At 39.1% G+C, this 13653-nt stretch overlaps 2 protein-coding genes across 2 annotated transcripts; one reads left to right on the top strand and one right to left on the bottom strand.

Annotated features, from left to right (window-relative positions):
- Positions 1-618: 618 nt before the first annotated feature.
- LOC140773554 (beta-galactosidase 11-like) lies at positions 619-6336 on the bottom strand. The gene is made up of 19 exons (XM_073116174.1): positions 6169-6336; positions 5579-5674; positions 5360-5472; positions 5194-5260; positions 4566-4658; positions 4331-4474; positions 4135-4229; positions 3861-3966; positions 3691-3775; positions 3492-3610; positions 3204-3371; positions 2928-3109; positions 2554-2663; positions 2309-2418; positions 2111-2218; positions 1914-2015; positions 1550-1695; positions 1067-1415; positions 619-839 (listed from the first exon to the last, which is right to left on the bottom strand). Exons 1-19 carry the CDS (start codon positions 6334-6336, stop codon positions 711-713), a joined length of 2490 nt encoding a protein of 829 aa, XP_072972275.1. The 3' UTR covers positions 619-710.
- A 797-nt stretch (positions 6337-7133) lies between these two features.
- LOC140775436 (3-dehydroquinate synthase, chloroplastic) lies at positions 7134-10859 on the top strand. The gene is made up of 8 exons (XM_073118727.1): positions 7134-7565; positions 7639-7789; positions 8059-8226; positions 8331-8557; positions 9099-9222; positions 10105-10167; positions 10283-10426; positions 10497-10859. The coding sequence occupies exons 1-8, from the start codon at positions 7240-7242 to the stop codon at positions 10626-10628; spliced, it is 1335 nt and encodes a 444-aa protein (XP_072974828.1). The 5' UTR covers positions 7134-7239; the 3' UTR covers positions 10629-10859.
- The last annotated feature ends 2794 nt before the right edge of the window (positions 10860-13653 follow it).

Below are 13653 nucleotides of genomic sequence, written 5' to 3'. Positions count from 1 at the left end.
CAACCAAAATAGTTCGTGTGTCCAACGTCCCATTTCCTCACGGGGCTTTCTTTATGCTTAATGGGTTTTCAGATTTTGTTAAGACTGTTGGGCGACAAAGGCACTGACTACTTGTTTTTGCTCAATCACTTGTAGCAGGCTTCTATCAGTAATTGAAATCTTATGATTATTTGACCCCACTTTAGCTGTGTGAATGAACTATTTTTTGGAGCTCTGTAATGAAAAAGAAAACCAAGTACACCAAAAGCCCAGAAACCAAACTTGCATTCTGCTAACTTTCAATCGATCTAGAGATCTTTCTAAAGAAAACTTAGATGATATGAAGTTGTAAAGGTCATTGAGATTAAGATCAACTTCTACTCAGTCCTTATAAGAACGCAGAGTGCCATTTAGCATAAATCCGTCGAACAAGACAAAGAATCTGATGAGTTTGTACAATCACAACTATGATGCAGTAAACGCTTATTTTATAGTCTGGATGAAGTTGCAAAGGAGATTTAATTAATCAAATTCAAAGAACTTCCTACTCAACAAAATAGGGAACACTTTCTTGAAACAAATAGATATCTCTTTTCACCTATTATCATCACATAACTCAAACCCGATTGAGATCGGCTTTCTAGTCATCACAGGTATCACACCTCAGTAAGATTCCTGGAAAAAGAATTAAAAATGAAAACAGTCCAAAAACTCAGCAATTAGTGATGCAATCACTGCTTCTTCTTCCGTGAACATTTGGCTTGAACTGCGAGAGTGCTCGTCGTCCCGGGACACTCGATATCCGCGCCGTAGGCATCATGCGAGACTGGTAATTCACAGGATTTTTTTCCCAAGCACAGCTGCTCAGTAAAAGAGAGTTAGAGAGAGAAAAGAGAGGGAAAACTTAGTTAATTGACGTTTAAATTAACTACTATTTGAAAAATATCATCCTATCATTTATGTCTACTTAAATCACCTATCCTAATACCACCCGATATCATAGTACAAGAAAGGAAAACAATTATAACATGCATCTATAATTATTGTTGAACGTAGACAAAAGTAGCAGTAATGCAACAGAAGTGACCTTCTCAGCGATGTCCTTGGCCTGCGGTGCGTCGCAAGTCCCCGCCCTGAAGCTGCCACAAACGCCCATGGGGTTGCCGTAGCTGGCGAAGACGATCTTGTTGATGACCTTGTCGTCCGGGCACTTGAGAGTGGCCTTCGGCTTGACATCCTCCCCGCCGACGGCCTTGATCTGGCTGTTCTGCCTCGCCCACGACTTGATGTGCGCGGGGTTGAACTCGGAGACGAAGCTGCAGATGTTGTCCCTCTTCACACTCGTGATCACTATGTCCTCCGGCTTCCCGCCGTGCTCCTCGAAGATCACCAGCAGGTTGTTGCTGGACTTCAAGAAGGCCCGAGGGACGTGGTACCTGCACATCAGTTAGAAGAATCTTGAGAAGGCGAGGGTTATTTCTTTAGCATGTACACCCCTCAAAAGTTACTTATATATAGAATTTGATGTTCTAATTGGTATTTGAGAGGCAAATATGAAGCTCTAACTTACATCGATTGAGAAGGCTTTCCGAGAGGATTGAGATAGGATACCCAGTAACGGCCGATGCATTCGCCGTTGACCCATGCCAGGCCTTTCCCCATGCTGCTCATATCCAGAGCAATTGGGTCATCTCCATTAGGAGCATCGAAGTATCTCTGAGATGATAAACAACCAAGTGTATTCATGTATCAGACTATGTATCAGTAGTTGTTTCTCTTCAGAAATTAATGCTGCTCTTTCTAAGACTACTATGAGATTAATGGAGATCTTAGCCAATGAGTTGTTTGATCCTATAGTCATTTATAAGTAACCTTAGCACTATGAATCTTGTGTTGTTTTCATCTGCTATGAGATTGGGATCAATTTCAGATACCTTGTACCAGGTAACTGGAGTGGCACTAGTAGCCTCAGTCCATTGAACATGGCTTGATCCTTCTTCATTGTATATTCCTAACTTCTCTCCAACCAATCCAACCTGTGGAATATTAAGTTGTTTGCCACGTATATGATTGATTCAATTAGTAGTGTAACTAAGAGAAGAGCAAGTACTGGATGATTGATTGCAAATACCTGATGACCCCAACGATTGGCAGACAAGTCCAGAGTCCCTGTGTTCAGACCTTGGATTGCGACGGTATGAACACCAGCCGTTCGAAGTTCCATGTAAGCTCCGCTATCCTACACGCGAGAAGAAATTGGAGATATTACGATGACTTGGTGATCAAAGAGGAGATGAATAGAAAAGGAACACAGTTCTGACTCTATTACCGGTAAACCGACCGTCAAGCCCAAGAGAGAGATGTTGTTAGTTCCTGCTTGTAGATCCATGGGCTTCTGGAAGACGAAACTTTTGTCAATATTTGTTCCATGTCCAGTTCCTGCAAAGTGCCATATTAGGATCAGCATATTCATTATGCTTGGTGACGAGTTCATTCGCTACTAAATTGAAAGATAGCTATGTCAATTATGTTAACATCTGAAGTATATGAGAAATATGAGGATGACAGAGTTACCTATGTAAATTCCATTGACAAAGGCATGCATGACATGGCCAAGGTTGGAGACCTGAAGCACTGGCCTGATGTCATGTCTCATTGGTAAATCATCATCCTCTAGATCGAAGCTGCATTTAGTGGAGGAAAATAACAATCACTAACAACGTAGTGTCACTAAACTCATAAAAACAAAAGGCCACAATATTGAAATATCAAAGTTGAATTAGAAGGTCCACCATGAAATTTACTAGATAATATTCACATCTGTAATGAATTCATTTCAATAAAGTTGAATAAAGTTCTCCAAACTTGACTATTTCTATTACCATGCTCATAAATTAAGCAGGAGCAAGCATCACATCTTCATGTTAAAAGGAATTCCTAGTTCTTACCTGGTGGAATACCAGAGATAGTCTGTGGTGTCCTTAGTCATGTTAAATAGCTCCAAGGGCTCTTCTGCAGTGATAGAAGTTTCATGGAACTCCGGGATGTGATCTTGATACATTAGCCAAGCATTGTTCTTTTGGGTCTCTTTCGCTACAACGAATGTCCTTGAGTTGTGTTGAGCATTCACCTGTCTCATATACACAAAAGAATTACTAATCTGTTCTTTATCTATCAATCTCTGACATTTTACAGTTACAATATGATTGAATGTCAAAGTTTACCCTCTGTGTATTGTAGACCACAGTCTTGCAATCAGGGAGAATACTGATGGAGTGGCGAGGCAAGTAGTAATTTACACCTCTAAAATTCACACTGCCATCTATTCTTGCATTATGGTTAGAGAGGAAAGCAACACAAACATTTTCATTTGGCTTCTCATACACCCTTGCCTGAAAGCATTACAAGATCACAATCATTATTAAGTAATAAACTTACACAAAATGTCCATAATCAGCTACCGAAATATACTAACAATGATTTCGTTAATAACCAAGGTTGTAATTTATTACCTCATATCCATGACCCAGCTCTTCGACAGAGTATGATCCCCAAAGCAATCCTTTTCTGCACAACTTCAACGCATGATGCAAATCACGCAGATGCCCCCATTTAGGCTCTTTCTTCAGGCCTGAATTAGGTGAATGATCATAAGAAAAAGCTACATATGATGTAATTTATATTCATCAATCATGGTTACATGGGTCTAACCATATTCGTCGAGAGGGGCTTCATCGTAGTATCTGGTCATCACGAAAGAAGAACCTGTCCTTCCAAAGTTGGTTCCACCGTAATACTGAGTAGAGAATTGAACAAAAATTATGTTAAGAAATCACTCATTTTCCTTGTATCTCTCCTTCAATCTTATGTTTACTTAATACCATATAGTAGTTTGTCAGCGTGCCGTTCTTTGAGAAGAAGCGCGCAACGGAGAACGCAAGATCCTCAGCTGATCTTTGAGATGGTGGATCACCAAAAACTCTGTACCTGAATTCCCCCAAAAAAAAATTCTTTAACTACAACATGATCTCAATACAATAAGCCATATGCTTAATTATTATTATTCTAAAAGTCCAAAACTACTCTCCATTCTATCTTTTGATCGAAAAACTACTCTCCATTCTATCTTTTGATCCAAAAAATTTGTGTACTTACTGAGCAGTCCAGTTCTCAGTCCAAAGGATTGGCTTGGTTGGATGATTAGGACCAGAAAAAGTATCACCACAGTTCCTCCCATTGCATGCATTAATCTAAACACCAAAGCATAATTGCAGTTCAATTTTGGATCAAGAAATAAGTAAACAAGCATAATTATCACTAAATGCTGCAATTAATTAACCACAGAGCTCACCACTGGACCAGGGGCATCCTTTTGCTTGCACATCACCCATGGAACTCCAGTGTCCAAATTCACAGCCATGTTTCCAGCCCATTGCACATACCTTGTGCCAGCTTCTTTGTATACCAGTGCAACATTGTTGTATTCGTTCTCAATCTATTGATGATCAAATTTAGAGTATAATTAACAACAAGGCATGCATGCATGCAAGAGACCATTGGAAGTGCAACGAAGAGTTGAAGCATACCTGGGATAGAATGATGGGACCCCCTTGAGAAGCAAAGAGCTTCTCATCCTTCATCTTTTGCACAATCATCTTGACAAACTTCTTCATATAATGCTGCAGCCATTGCATGAAAGGGATGCAATTTATGGGGGAAAATGTAATTTGCATTTTGCAGACTTGCTCTAATTCAAAATTTTTAACTATTTCTAAATCAAATCATGAATTTAGTTTCTACATAAAAATATTAAACCGGTGTCACAATGGTTAAGGGATGTGTAAAAATGCTAGGGGTAGTTTAGTTATTTAGTAATTTATTTTTGGCGTAAAATATTGGCGCCAACGAACTATAACTTTGTCTCTATTAAGTATTTTTAAAATCGACATATAATATCATCAAATATGATAGAAAAATATAGCATTTCTGTTTAGATAAAACTATAAAGAGGTAAAATGATATAAATAAAATTCTACGGGATAAAATAAATTTGGCCCTAGCGGGATAGAATACAATTCTTCCTTTAAAATATTACGGGCAATTTAAAATTAAGCCAAATAATAAAGGGGATAAAATGTAATTTGTGCATTTAATATCTTTCCTTCAAAGAGAAAAAAAAAGGTCCTATAATTGAGTCCAATTTATTATAATCACCTTGAAGGGTTGGTTATCAGTCCTGAAGGCGATGCCTGGGATCTCCCTGAGCCAGTACGGGAAACCTCTGAAGCATTACAACATTAAACTAGTGAGCAAAAACTAATGACACCACCATCATCAATATAGCTAAAGTGGAGGGCTAAAATGCAAAATTGGCACCCACCCATGGTTCCATTCTGCCTCTATGAAGGGGCCAATTCGGAGAGTGGCATACATCCCAAGCTTTTGGATCAATTTGACGAATTTTACCAAATCATACCTTCCCTCGAAGTTGTACTACAAATTTTGATTATTGAAATTTGAATACAAAATTATGAGGAGAGGAAATAAATAATAATAATAATTATTAAAAGTTGTACAACAAAATAAATAAAAAGATTACCTGTCCCTGGACAGGCTCGTGGATGTTCCAAAACACGTACGTTTGGATTACATTTAATCCACCTTGCTTTGCTTTTTGGAGGAGTTTTGGCCACATCTAATCCAACATGCAACCATCCGACGTTACCATCAAAAGTTTATGTAATTTTTGTAAAAGTATGGGTCTTTTGGTATATTTCCACCTAATGCTCTCGGTATATTATTGAAGGGATTAGTGTAAAAATAAAATAAATAGAGATAACTAAGATTTTCTTTTTAACACCTTAAAATATAATAGACTAAAATACATCACTATATATCTACTGAATAGCAACAAAGATTTAAGCCTCAAAATTATTTGAAGTTAAATTTATTCTAACTATAAACTATTTAGAGAATAATTATTTTATAAAAACTGAAATATCTAAAATACTCTCAGCAAAGTGGTGGTCCACTAAACCGAGTAACGGTTATGGACCAGTTTGTGGATGTTCGTTATGCAATAGAAGTAAATATAGGGTTTGAATGGAAAACAAATTTCCTTAGTATTATAAAGCAAATAACAGGGTTATTTCTATAATTTCCAGTCGTCTTGGTATTCCTAAATATTACCTCAGGTGGACTTCGAGGGTAATGGATCGAGCCGGAGAACAGCAGCTCTCTCTTCCCATCTATGATCAGCGACCGCCCGTCATACGTCACGTTGCCGGCATCCGCTCCACGATCCGCCACGAAGGCCGCAAGCACTGCGGCGAAGACGAGAGCTCTCACTACGTTCATGGGCGACACCGTCGCTATCATCTGAACTCGATATATTCAATGAGTTTTGCGTTCGGATTAGAAATGACGAGAGCTTTTCTTTTCTTTCTTTTCTTAATTTTTATTTAGCAGTTGGCATACTCGTCCTCGAGTGGGAGAGGACGAGGGCGATGGAGGAGGAGGTGGCCGCTAAGAAGAGGGCGGAGAAGGAGGAGCTTAAAGCAAGGAGGGACGGAGACGAGGAAAACTATTATGGGTGGAGGAACGGGAAAGGAGGGAAAGCTATTATAAGTGTAGGTTTATTTACCTTTGGGTTTTGGAGTGTGAGGAGGGAGTTGAGGCGGGACTGGCTTTTCGGTTGGTTGACCTGGTACGTGGATGATAGGGGTAATCTTGTCAATAAATAAAAATAATAATAATAAATGTGGCAATTGGATCCTACTGAGTTAAGTTACTCGATCGATTGACTCACGTTATATTCTTGAAAAGCACCGATAAAAACTCAGGATTCAGAGCGCACGTGCGAGACACCTGAATGTAGTCCCCATCCCCATCTCCCCCACTCCACCTCCATTTGACCGCCACGTGTCAAACTCCACCAACCTCAGAGCTTGCGACCGGTAACGATCGCACGCCGGAGACTTTGCCTGTGTAACACCTCTCTATGCGGACGAAATCTCCACCATTGGGGTGACTGATCGTGCATCAATATAGAAAATAACGGACAGGATGCTCTCAATAGCAGCAACACGTGCATGGTAGGTTAACTGCATGTGTGAAAGGCTTCCGCATGCGACTCACCCTTCGACTCCGTCCCCCACCTACCCACTCCCTCCCACTATAGTAGAAAGTATGGTGGTAGGAGAAGACGACCGAACTCTTCTCCTTCTTCTCGCCACCAAACCCTAGCCCTAATCCCGTCTCATGGCGGCCTCTCCTTCTTCTCTCCACCCCTCTCCGGCCAAAATATCGGCTCACCTTCGCCGCTCCACCTCTCGCCCCGCCGCGATCTCCATCGGCCGCCGCTTCTTTGAGCTCCCTGCCTCTTCTCCTCTCTCCTCCGATCGGCTCCCCATAAGGCCAATCCGGAGCCGGGCTCGGATCTCGGCGAGCGCCTCCCCGGTAATGGAGGATTTGGGGGAGAAAGCCGACTCTAGGGTTTCCACCGTCGTCGAGGTGGATCTTGGCAATCGGAGCTATCCTATTTACATAGGCTCTGGTTTGCTCGACGAACCGGATCTTCTCCAGAGGTATGCGACCGTTTGGGTTAAAAAGCTTGTGGTTTTGCATTTGATTTGATTTGATGTGGGGCGGTCTTCTTAGGCATGTGCATGGAAAGAGGGTTCTGGTGGTAACGAACACTACGATCGCGCCGTTGTACCTCGAGAAGGTTACGAAAGCATTGACTCACGAGAATCCTGGTATTTCAGTGGAGAGCGTGATTCTACCGGATGGAGAGAAGTATAAGAACATGGTTAGTGATTATAGCTTCTGTTTTATTAATTTATCCGCTTAGGGTGTACGCTGTAAATTTCCGATCTCAAAATAATCTTCAACAAATTGAATCAAGATTAGCATTTGCAGCTCTCATCTTTCAGTTCATAAAATCCCATAACCATCCAAGTTCTTGGAAGGTTCATCATAAGTTCTTCAAAATTGCCATAGCTGAGTCTATTGCAACGAAGTTTGCTGCATAGGTTGTTGTTTCTACTGTATTGTCTAATTCATATCTTGGTGCTGTAGGAGACATTGATGAAGGTCTTTGATAAGGCAATAGAATCTAGGTTTGATCGCCGTAGTACATTTGTGGCTCTTGGTGGTGGAGTTATCGGTGACATGTGTGGCTTTGCTGCAGCTGCCTTTCTTCGTGGTGTTAATTTCATTCAGATACCTACTACTCTGATGGCTCAGGTGAGCAAATGTCCATCTTTTTGAGCAACAGTTGTTAAACTCTGTTGGTTCTGTTCTTTTCGAGACTTTTTAATCAACTAAGAAATTCTTTTTTTTTTTTGTAGGTGGATTCCTCGGTTGGAGGGAAAACTGGGATAAACCATCCACTTGGGAAGAACTTGCTTGGTGCCTTTTACCAACCACAAAGTGTACTTATAGACACTAACACACTAAATACATTGCCCGATAGGGAGCTAGCATCAGGTATAGGAGAAGTTGTGAAATATGGGCTTATTAGGGATGCAGCTTTCTTTGAGTGGCAAGAAAAGAATATGCAGGCCCTTTTAGCAAGGTATAGAATGACTACCACATTCTCATAATGAGATACTTATTGTTTTCTAATTGTCCAGATTCGACTTGCATAAAATTTCTTGCATGGTTGTTTGTTCTTCTTGTTTGATTTGGTTGTAGTATTTTCCCTTGAACTTTATTTTACCCTTTATTGAGAGGTTTGGTAAAAATCACTTGCAGCACTGTAGTTGAGAATGCATAATATATAGCTGAAGAGAACACCCCAGTTGTCGGAGAATCTCTGGGACTATTATCAGTCTCATGTAATAAGTTAGTTTTACTTTCTTGGTATATATTTTGGAGATCCAGAACAGACAATTGATCAGTGAGGAAGATAATGGAAAAGAAGATGCTAAAAAAGTTGATAGAGTAGAGTACCACCTTAGAAATAATATTTGAATCCACTATCGAAAGTTTTTTCTTTTTCAACTTTTCCAAAGATTGAAGGACCGTAACCTTATATCTAGACTTTATCAGAACTAGGTTATCTGAATTGAAAATTATATTGTTGCTAACCTTTATTATTTGTTTGATTTTTGCAGAGACCCTAGTGCTTTAGCCTATGCTATCAAGCGATCATGTGAAAATAAAGCTGAAGTTGTCTCCTTAGATGAGAAGGAAGGTGGATTGCGAGCTACACTAAACTTGGGTCATACATTTGGTCATGTGAGTGCCATGTTTCCCTAGTGCTTATGCTGATTTGATGTATTCTAACTTCTCATTTTCAATAATATGCATCCACTTTCTTTTATTACATCAAAATAGATGCATATGTTAGTTATATAGTGAAGCATGCTTGATGAGTAGCTTATGAGTCGGATGGAAATAGCACACACCCATAAAATATATGGATAACGAAAGGGGGCTTAAAAACAATTAAAGAAGGACCTAGAAGTTTCAAGTATTGAGGGGATGGCATGCTTGATAATGATGTGGTGAGCCACTACTTAGTTGTAGAGGTCACGGTTTTCAACTGTAATTGTGAAAAAAAAATATATATGGGCTTTACGGGTCTAAAGTTTCCTGGGTAAAAGCCCAAGTGTAGAATATTTATTAAGATGGAAACATGTGATGATTGAGTGATTCACTAATTACATGGTGTAACTTAGCTTGGTCTGAAGTATTGATCATGAAAAGATGAAGTTGGACTTTCAGATGTCATGTTTCCTGAATGTTAATGGGACAGTGGAAGTATGAAAGATCGATCTTGTCTCTTGCATGTTAAGGCAAATGAAGCTATTGATAAGATGTTGAACAAAAAGGTAGATGGGGTTATAACCTTTCCAAGTCATGAACTCGTCTACAAACTGCGGCTGTAATATTACAAGTTTACATCAATGTTATCTTTCCACTTGCTTACTGATTCCAAAAAGAAATCAACACCTAGAATCTAGGTTTCGCTCAGCTCCGCTTCATTTCCATGTTTCTTCATTTCTTCTGACAATCATCATCGTCTCCATATTGCACTGTTGTTATGTGTTCAATTCCCATGAGAATTGTCTACTCTTAAGCATGCTAGTCATTCACACTGTGACCTGCCATTTTCAGGCTATAGAAACAGGTATTGGCTATGGACAGTGGCTCCATGGAGAGGCTGTTGCAGCTGGAATGGTGATACATTCTGAACCCTTTAGCCTTCTTTCTTTAAGTTATTTTTCATTCTAATAATTTTATTATACTTCACTAGGGTTTGTCTTCAATAGAATTTTGCTTTGTGCTTTCATAGGTAATGGCGGTTGACATGTCATATCGCCTAGGTTGGATCGACGATACAATTGTTAAGCGTGTCGGTGACATCTTGCAGCAGGCCAAGCTCCCCACTTCACCTCCTGAGACGATGACTGTTGAGAAGTTCAAAAATATTATGGCGGTAAGAGTCAAAACTCTTGTTATTTTTTTGCCGAAGTTTCCATTCTTAACCAAAGTCCATGGCATCATAGGTTGATAAGAAGGTGGCTGATGGATTGCTAAGACTCATCCTTCTTAAAGGACCTTTGGGTGGTTGTGTTTTTACTGGTGACTATGACAGAAAGGCCCTTGATGAAACTCTTCATGCCTTCTGCAAGACCTGATGCTTTATTTAAGCTATCCTGGACGAGCAGTTTACTTGAATGTGCTTTATTTAAGCTATTCATTCTCCTCTTGGAAAGAAAGACGACCTCTAGTATATAGATCTAGGCAAATGATCTGGTAGATATTTGTAATATATAAGTTGAGGATCACTCCGGGAATTTCTGATGTTTTGTGATCATTGTACCTCTATTGTTTGGAACGTTGGAAAAATAAAGCTCTGTTTTCAGATCTCTTACTAGCATTATCTTCTAACGTGGCTATTGGACTTTTTTTTTTTTTTGAGATTATAAATCCTAAATTAGTTTAGTTATACACATTTCTTAAAATTTAAATAAGCTTGTTTAAATTGGTTTAGACTAATATAGTGTTTACATGTAAATTAAGTATAATAATTAGATTTGATGAAACATAAACAAACAGTAATAAATTCAGGAAATATTTTGATAAATAATTAAAATGTTTTTTATAGTGGATAAATGAGGAGAGGAGAAAGAATGATAGTTAATTAAATTGATGTTTTTAAAGATAAAATAGTAATTATATTTTTTTGGAAAGTATTAGAATATTAGATTAGAAAAAGGAAGAGACGAGAATAATAGTGTTATAAACTAATTTTGAGATAAATTACTATTTGAATACCAAATATAAAGTTAGCTTATTCCAATCTTAATATATGTTTCATTTTATTTGCTTTTGTTGGACTTTAAATTAGCAACTAAACAACTACTTAGGCTTATACTGATTTAATAATCTCTATTTCTCTCTACTTTCGTACAGTTAAATAAAAATTGTTTTAATAGATTGAAGATAAAAGTGCCTTCCAAGTCTTCAAGGTCTTCAGTGCGAGTTATATCATGTCCTTAAATGCTATCTTTCTTCTGGCATCCCCAATTTATCTTTATCAAGCCTCTTAAACACACGCTTGAGGGCTCTCTTCAACAAGGACCAACAATTTTGTAGCCTCATATGCATTGCCAAGAGAGACAAAAGATTTTCTTCTGTATGTTGTGGTTGACCAAACAAGATCTGAACTGTTCAGTTACATATTACATATTCTGAAACCCATTTGAAGCGCTGTCTCTAATAAGATTAGTTTTGACGCCTTTTTTAAAAACCAAGATTATTTATGATTAAAACCAAGATTAATTATGTATCAAACCCCTTTCTTTTAATATGTAATTAAGTTTATTTTTTTATGGTCAACATTACACACCATCATCAGATTATATCAAAATCTATCCATGACCGACCACGTACTATTCTACCAATAACTTGTAATTGTCCAAGTAAAACAGGTGAATTTTCAAGCAGCATATACTCTTTATTTGAAACCTCATCTAATTAAAACCATATTTTAGTTATGTTTACTCGTCACAACATCACACTCTTTACTACTTTCTATCGATCATTGCATTCATCAACCAAAAAGAGAACCAAAAAAAAAAAAAGTAGAAAAATTAAGTGTACTGCATGAAGTCACTCAGATGTACATTGCCACTTCATGTCAATTATTTCAACTCTAATTACCAACCTTTCTCCTCCTCCACCACCACCACCACCGTTGTCAACTCACCACCCTAAAGACCAAGGAGGCGTCGTAGCTCCCCAGTAGCGCAAGCATCCACACCACCACCCTCTCCTCCTCTTCCTCTTCCTCTCGCCACCGAGAAACTCGGCATCGGAACGCTGCTCGGCGGCGGCGACACCGAGTACAACGAACCCACCCACTCCACCCTCTCCTCCTTCTCCTTTTCCTCCTTCCCTTGTGCAAAACTAAGAACCACTCTAGCCTTTCCTTCCTTCTTTGGGCTACTGCTACAAGGCCGTGGCTTCTTCCACCTTGGCTGGTGACCACTCACCACCCTTCTCGGAGACGACCCATGAGAGGTGGAGTTCAAAGAAGGCAAGGGGAGAAGAGGAGGTTGGTTTGAATTGGGAAGAGAGTTGAAGGGCTTGAACATAACCCCTCTATGATCCATAGAAGCAAACCTCCTTGGATAAACTGTGTATGAATTGTATCGATCCATCACTACACTCTCCATTGATGGTTCTTGATCTTAACAAAAAAACCACGATCAAGAGATCAAGTTGTACTAACAAAAGGAAAAAGTTTAATACGTATGAGGTTAGATATTGGTATACTGTTTAGATTGGGTGGTCTCTTCTATGGGGTCCTTTATATAGGAGCGAGGAGCCCAACGGATAGTTTCTTCCTCTCTTTTTCTGGGTTCGAAAATTTGGACTTTTTTGCAAAAAGCAGACTTTTAGTAATTAACCGACAACAGCAGCTCGCGGGCGGCTGCGAAGCCCGAGACAGGTACGGTCGGTAGCCGCCCAGGCCACCTGGGCCGTTGGATCGGGACTCCGTGCTAGCCGTTGAGATCATCGGAACCGTTTGTTTGGGAGAACGACGAGTGGCGGAGCACGTGGAAAGCGACGCCCTGGATCTTTTAATCCTCAGAGTCCGTAACGGATGACTGGTAGGTTTTGTAACAGGAAGTGATAGGCAAGTAGTGGTTCTATTTAATTGAGCTAGAAGGCTATTCATTATCCATGCCTTGGCCTTAGCCCTTAGCCTTAGCCTGTGGTGTGATTGGGTTAAGAGTTTGCATCAGAGTTTTCCAAGTTTTTCCTACTAATTAATGGCATGCCCTCCTCCCATTGGTTTTCTCCTCATTGTGAGATCTCTTAAGACAATTCTTTGTCTGGCTTCCTTTTTAGCGGGATATTTTTCTTTCTTTTTATTGGTCTCCAAATCCTGATCATTTCTACTGTGATGTGATTGTTATACCTAATTATTAGTTTGCCTCTATCTGGGTTCCTAATATACCCTTCATCTAATCACTAAGCTCACTTTTTATTTTATGGAATACTAATATATTTATTCTATAATAAGCCTCATTATTTTGATATAGTAATTAAATACTATATTATTTTATTCTAGTATACTAATTTAATATTTTCTCTCATTTTATTTCATGCAACTTTCAAAAAACTATTTATTAATAACTTAAGATTACTATT

Source organism: Typha angustifolia, chromosome 2 (assembly GCF_048772165.1).
Source record: "Typha angustifolia cultivar Huaian chromosome 2, ASM4877216v1, whole genome shotgun sequence".
Classification (NCBI taxonomy): Eukaryota; Viridiplantae; Streptophyta; class Magnoliopsida; order Poales; family Typhaceae; genus Typha; species Typha angustifolia.
Note: the sequence above shows the minus strand (reverse complement) of the source record. Positions and strands in the feature narration are given on the sequence as shown.

Bases quoted from the DNA above. Each gene is read 5' to 3' on its own strand.
- LOC140773554 (XM_073116174.1), bottom strand. From the start codon at position 6,336: ATGAACGTAGTGAGAGCTCTCGTCTTCGCCGCAGTGCTTGCGGCCTTC. The intron at 2,016-2,110 runs GTATTTGCAATC...AATATTCCACAG, and splicing joins CCAATCGTTGGGGTCATCAG to GTTGGATTGGTTGGAGAGAA. The intron at 1,416-1,549 runs GTAAGTTAGAGC...ACTGATGTGCAG, and splicing joins GGAAAGCCTTCTCAATCGAT to GTACCACGTCCCTCGGGCCT.
- LOC140775436 (XM_073118727.1), top strand. From the start codon at position 7,240: ATGGCGGCCTCTCCTTCTTCTCTCCACCCCTCTCCGGCCAAAATATCG. The intron at 9,223-10,104 runs GTGAGTGCCATG...TGCCATTTTCAG, and splicing joins TGGGTCATACATTTGGTCAT to GCTATAGAAACAGGTATTGG. The intron at 10,168-10,282 runs GTGATACATTCT...GTGCTTTCATAG, and splicing joins AGGCTGTTGCAGCTGGAATG to GTAATGGCGGTTGACATGTC.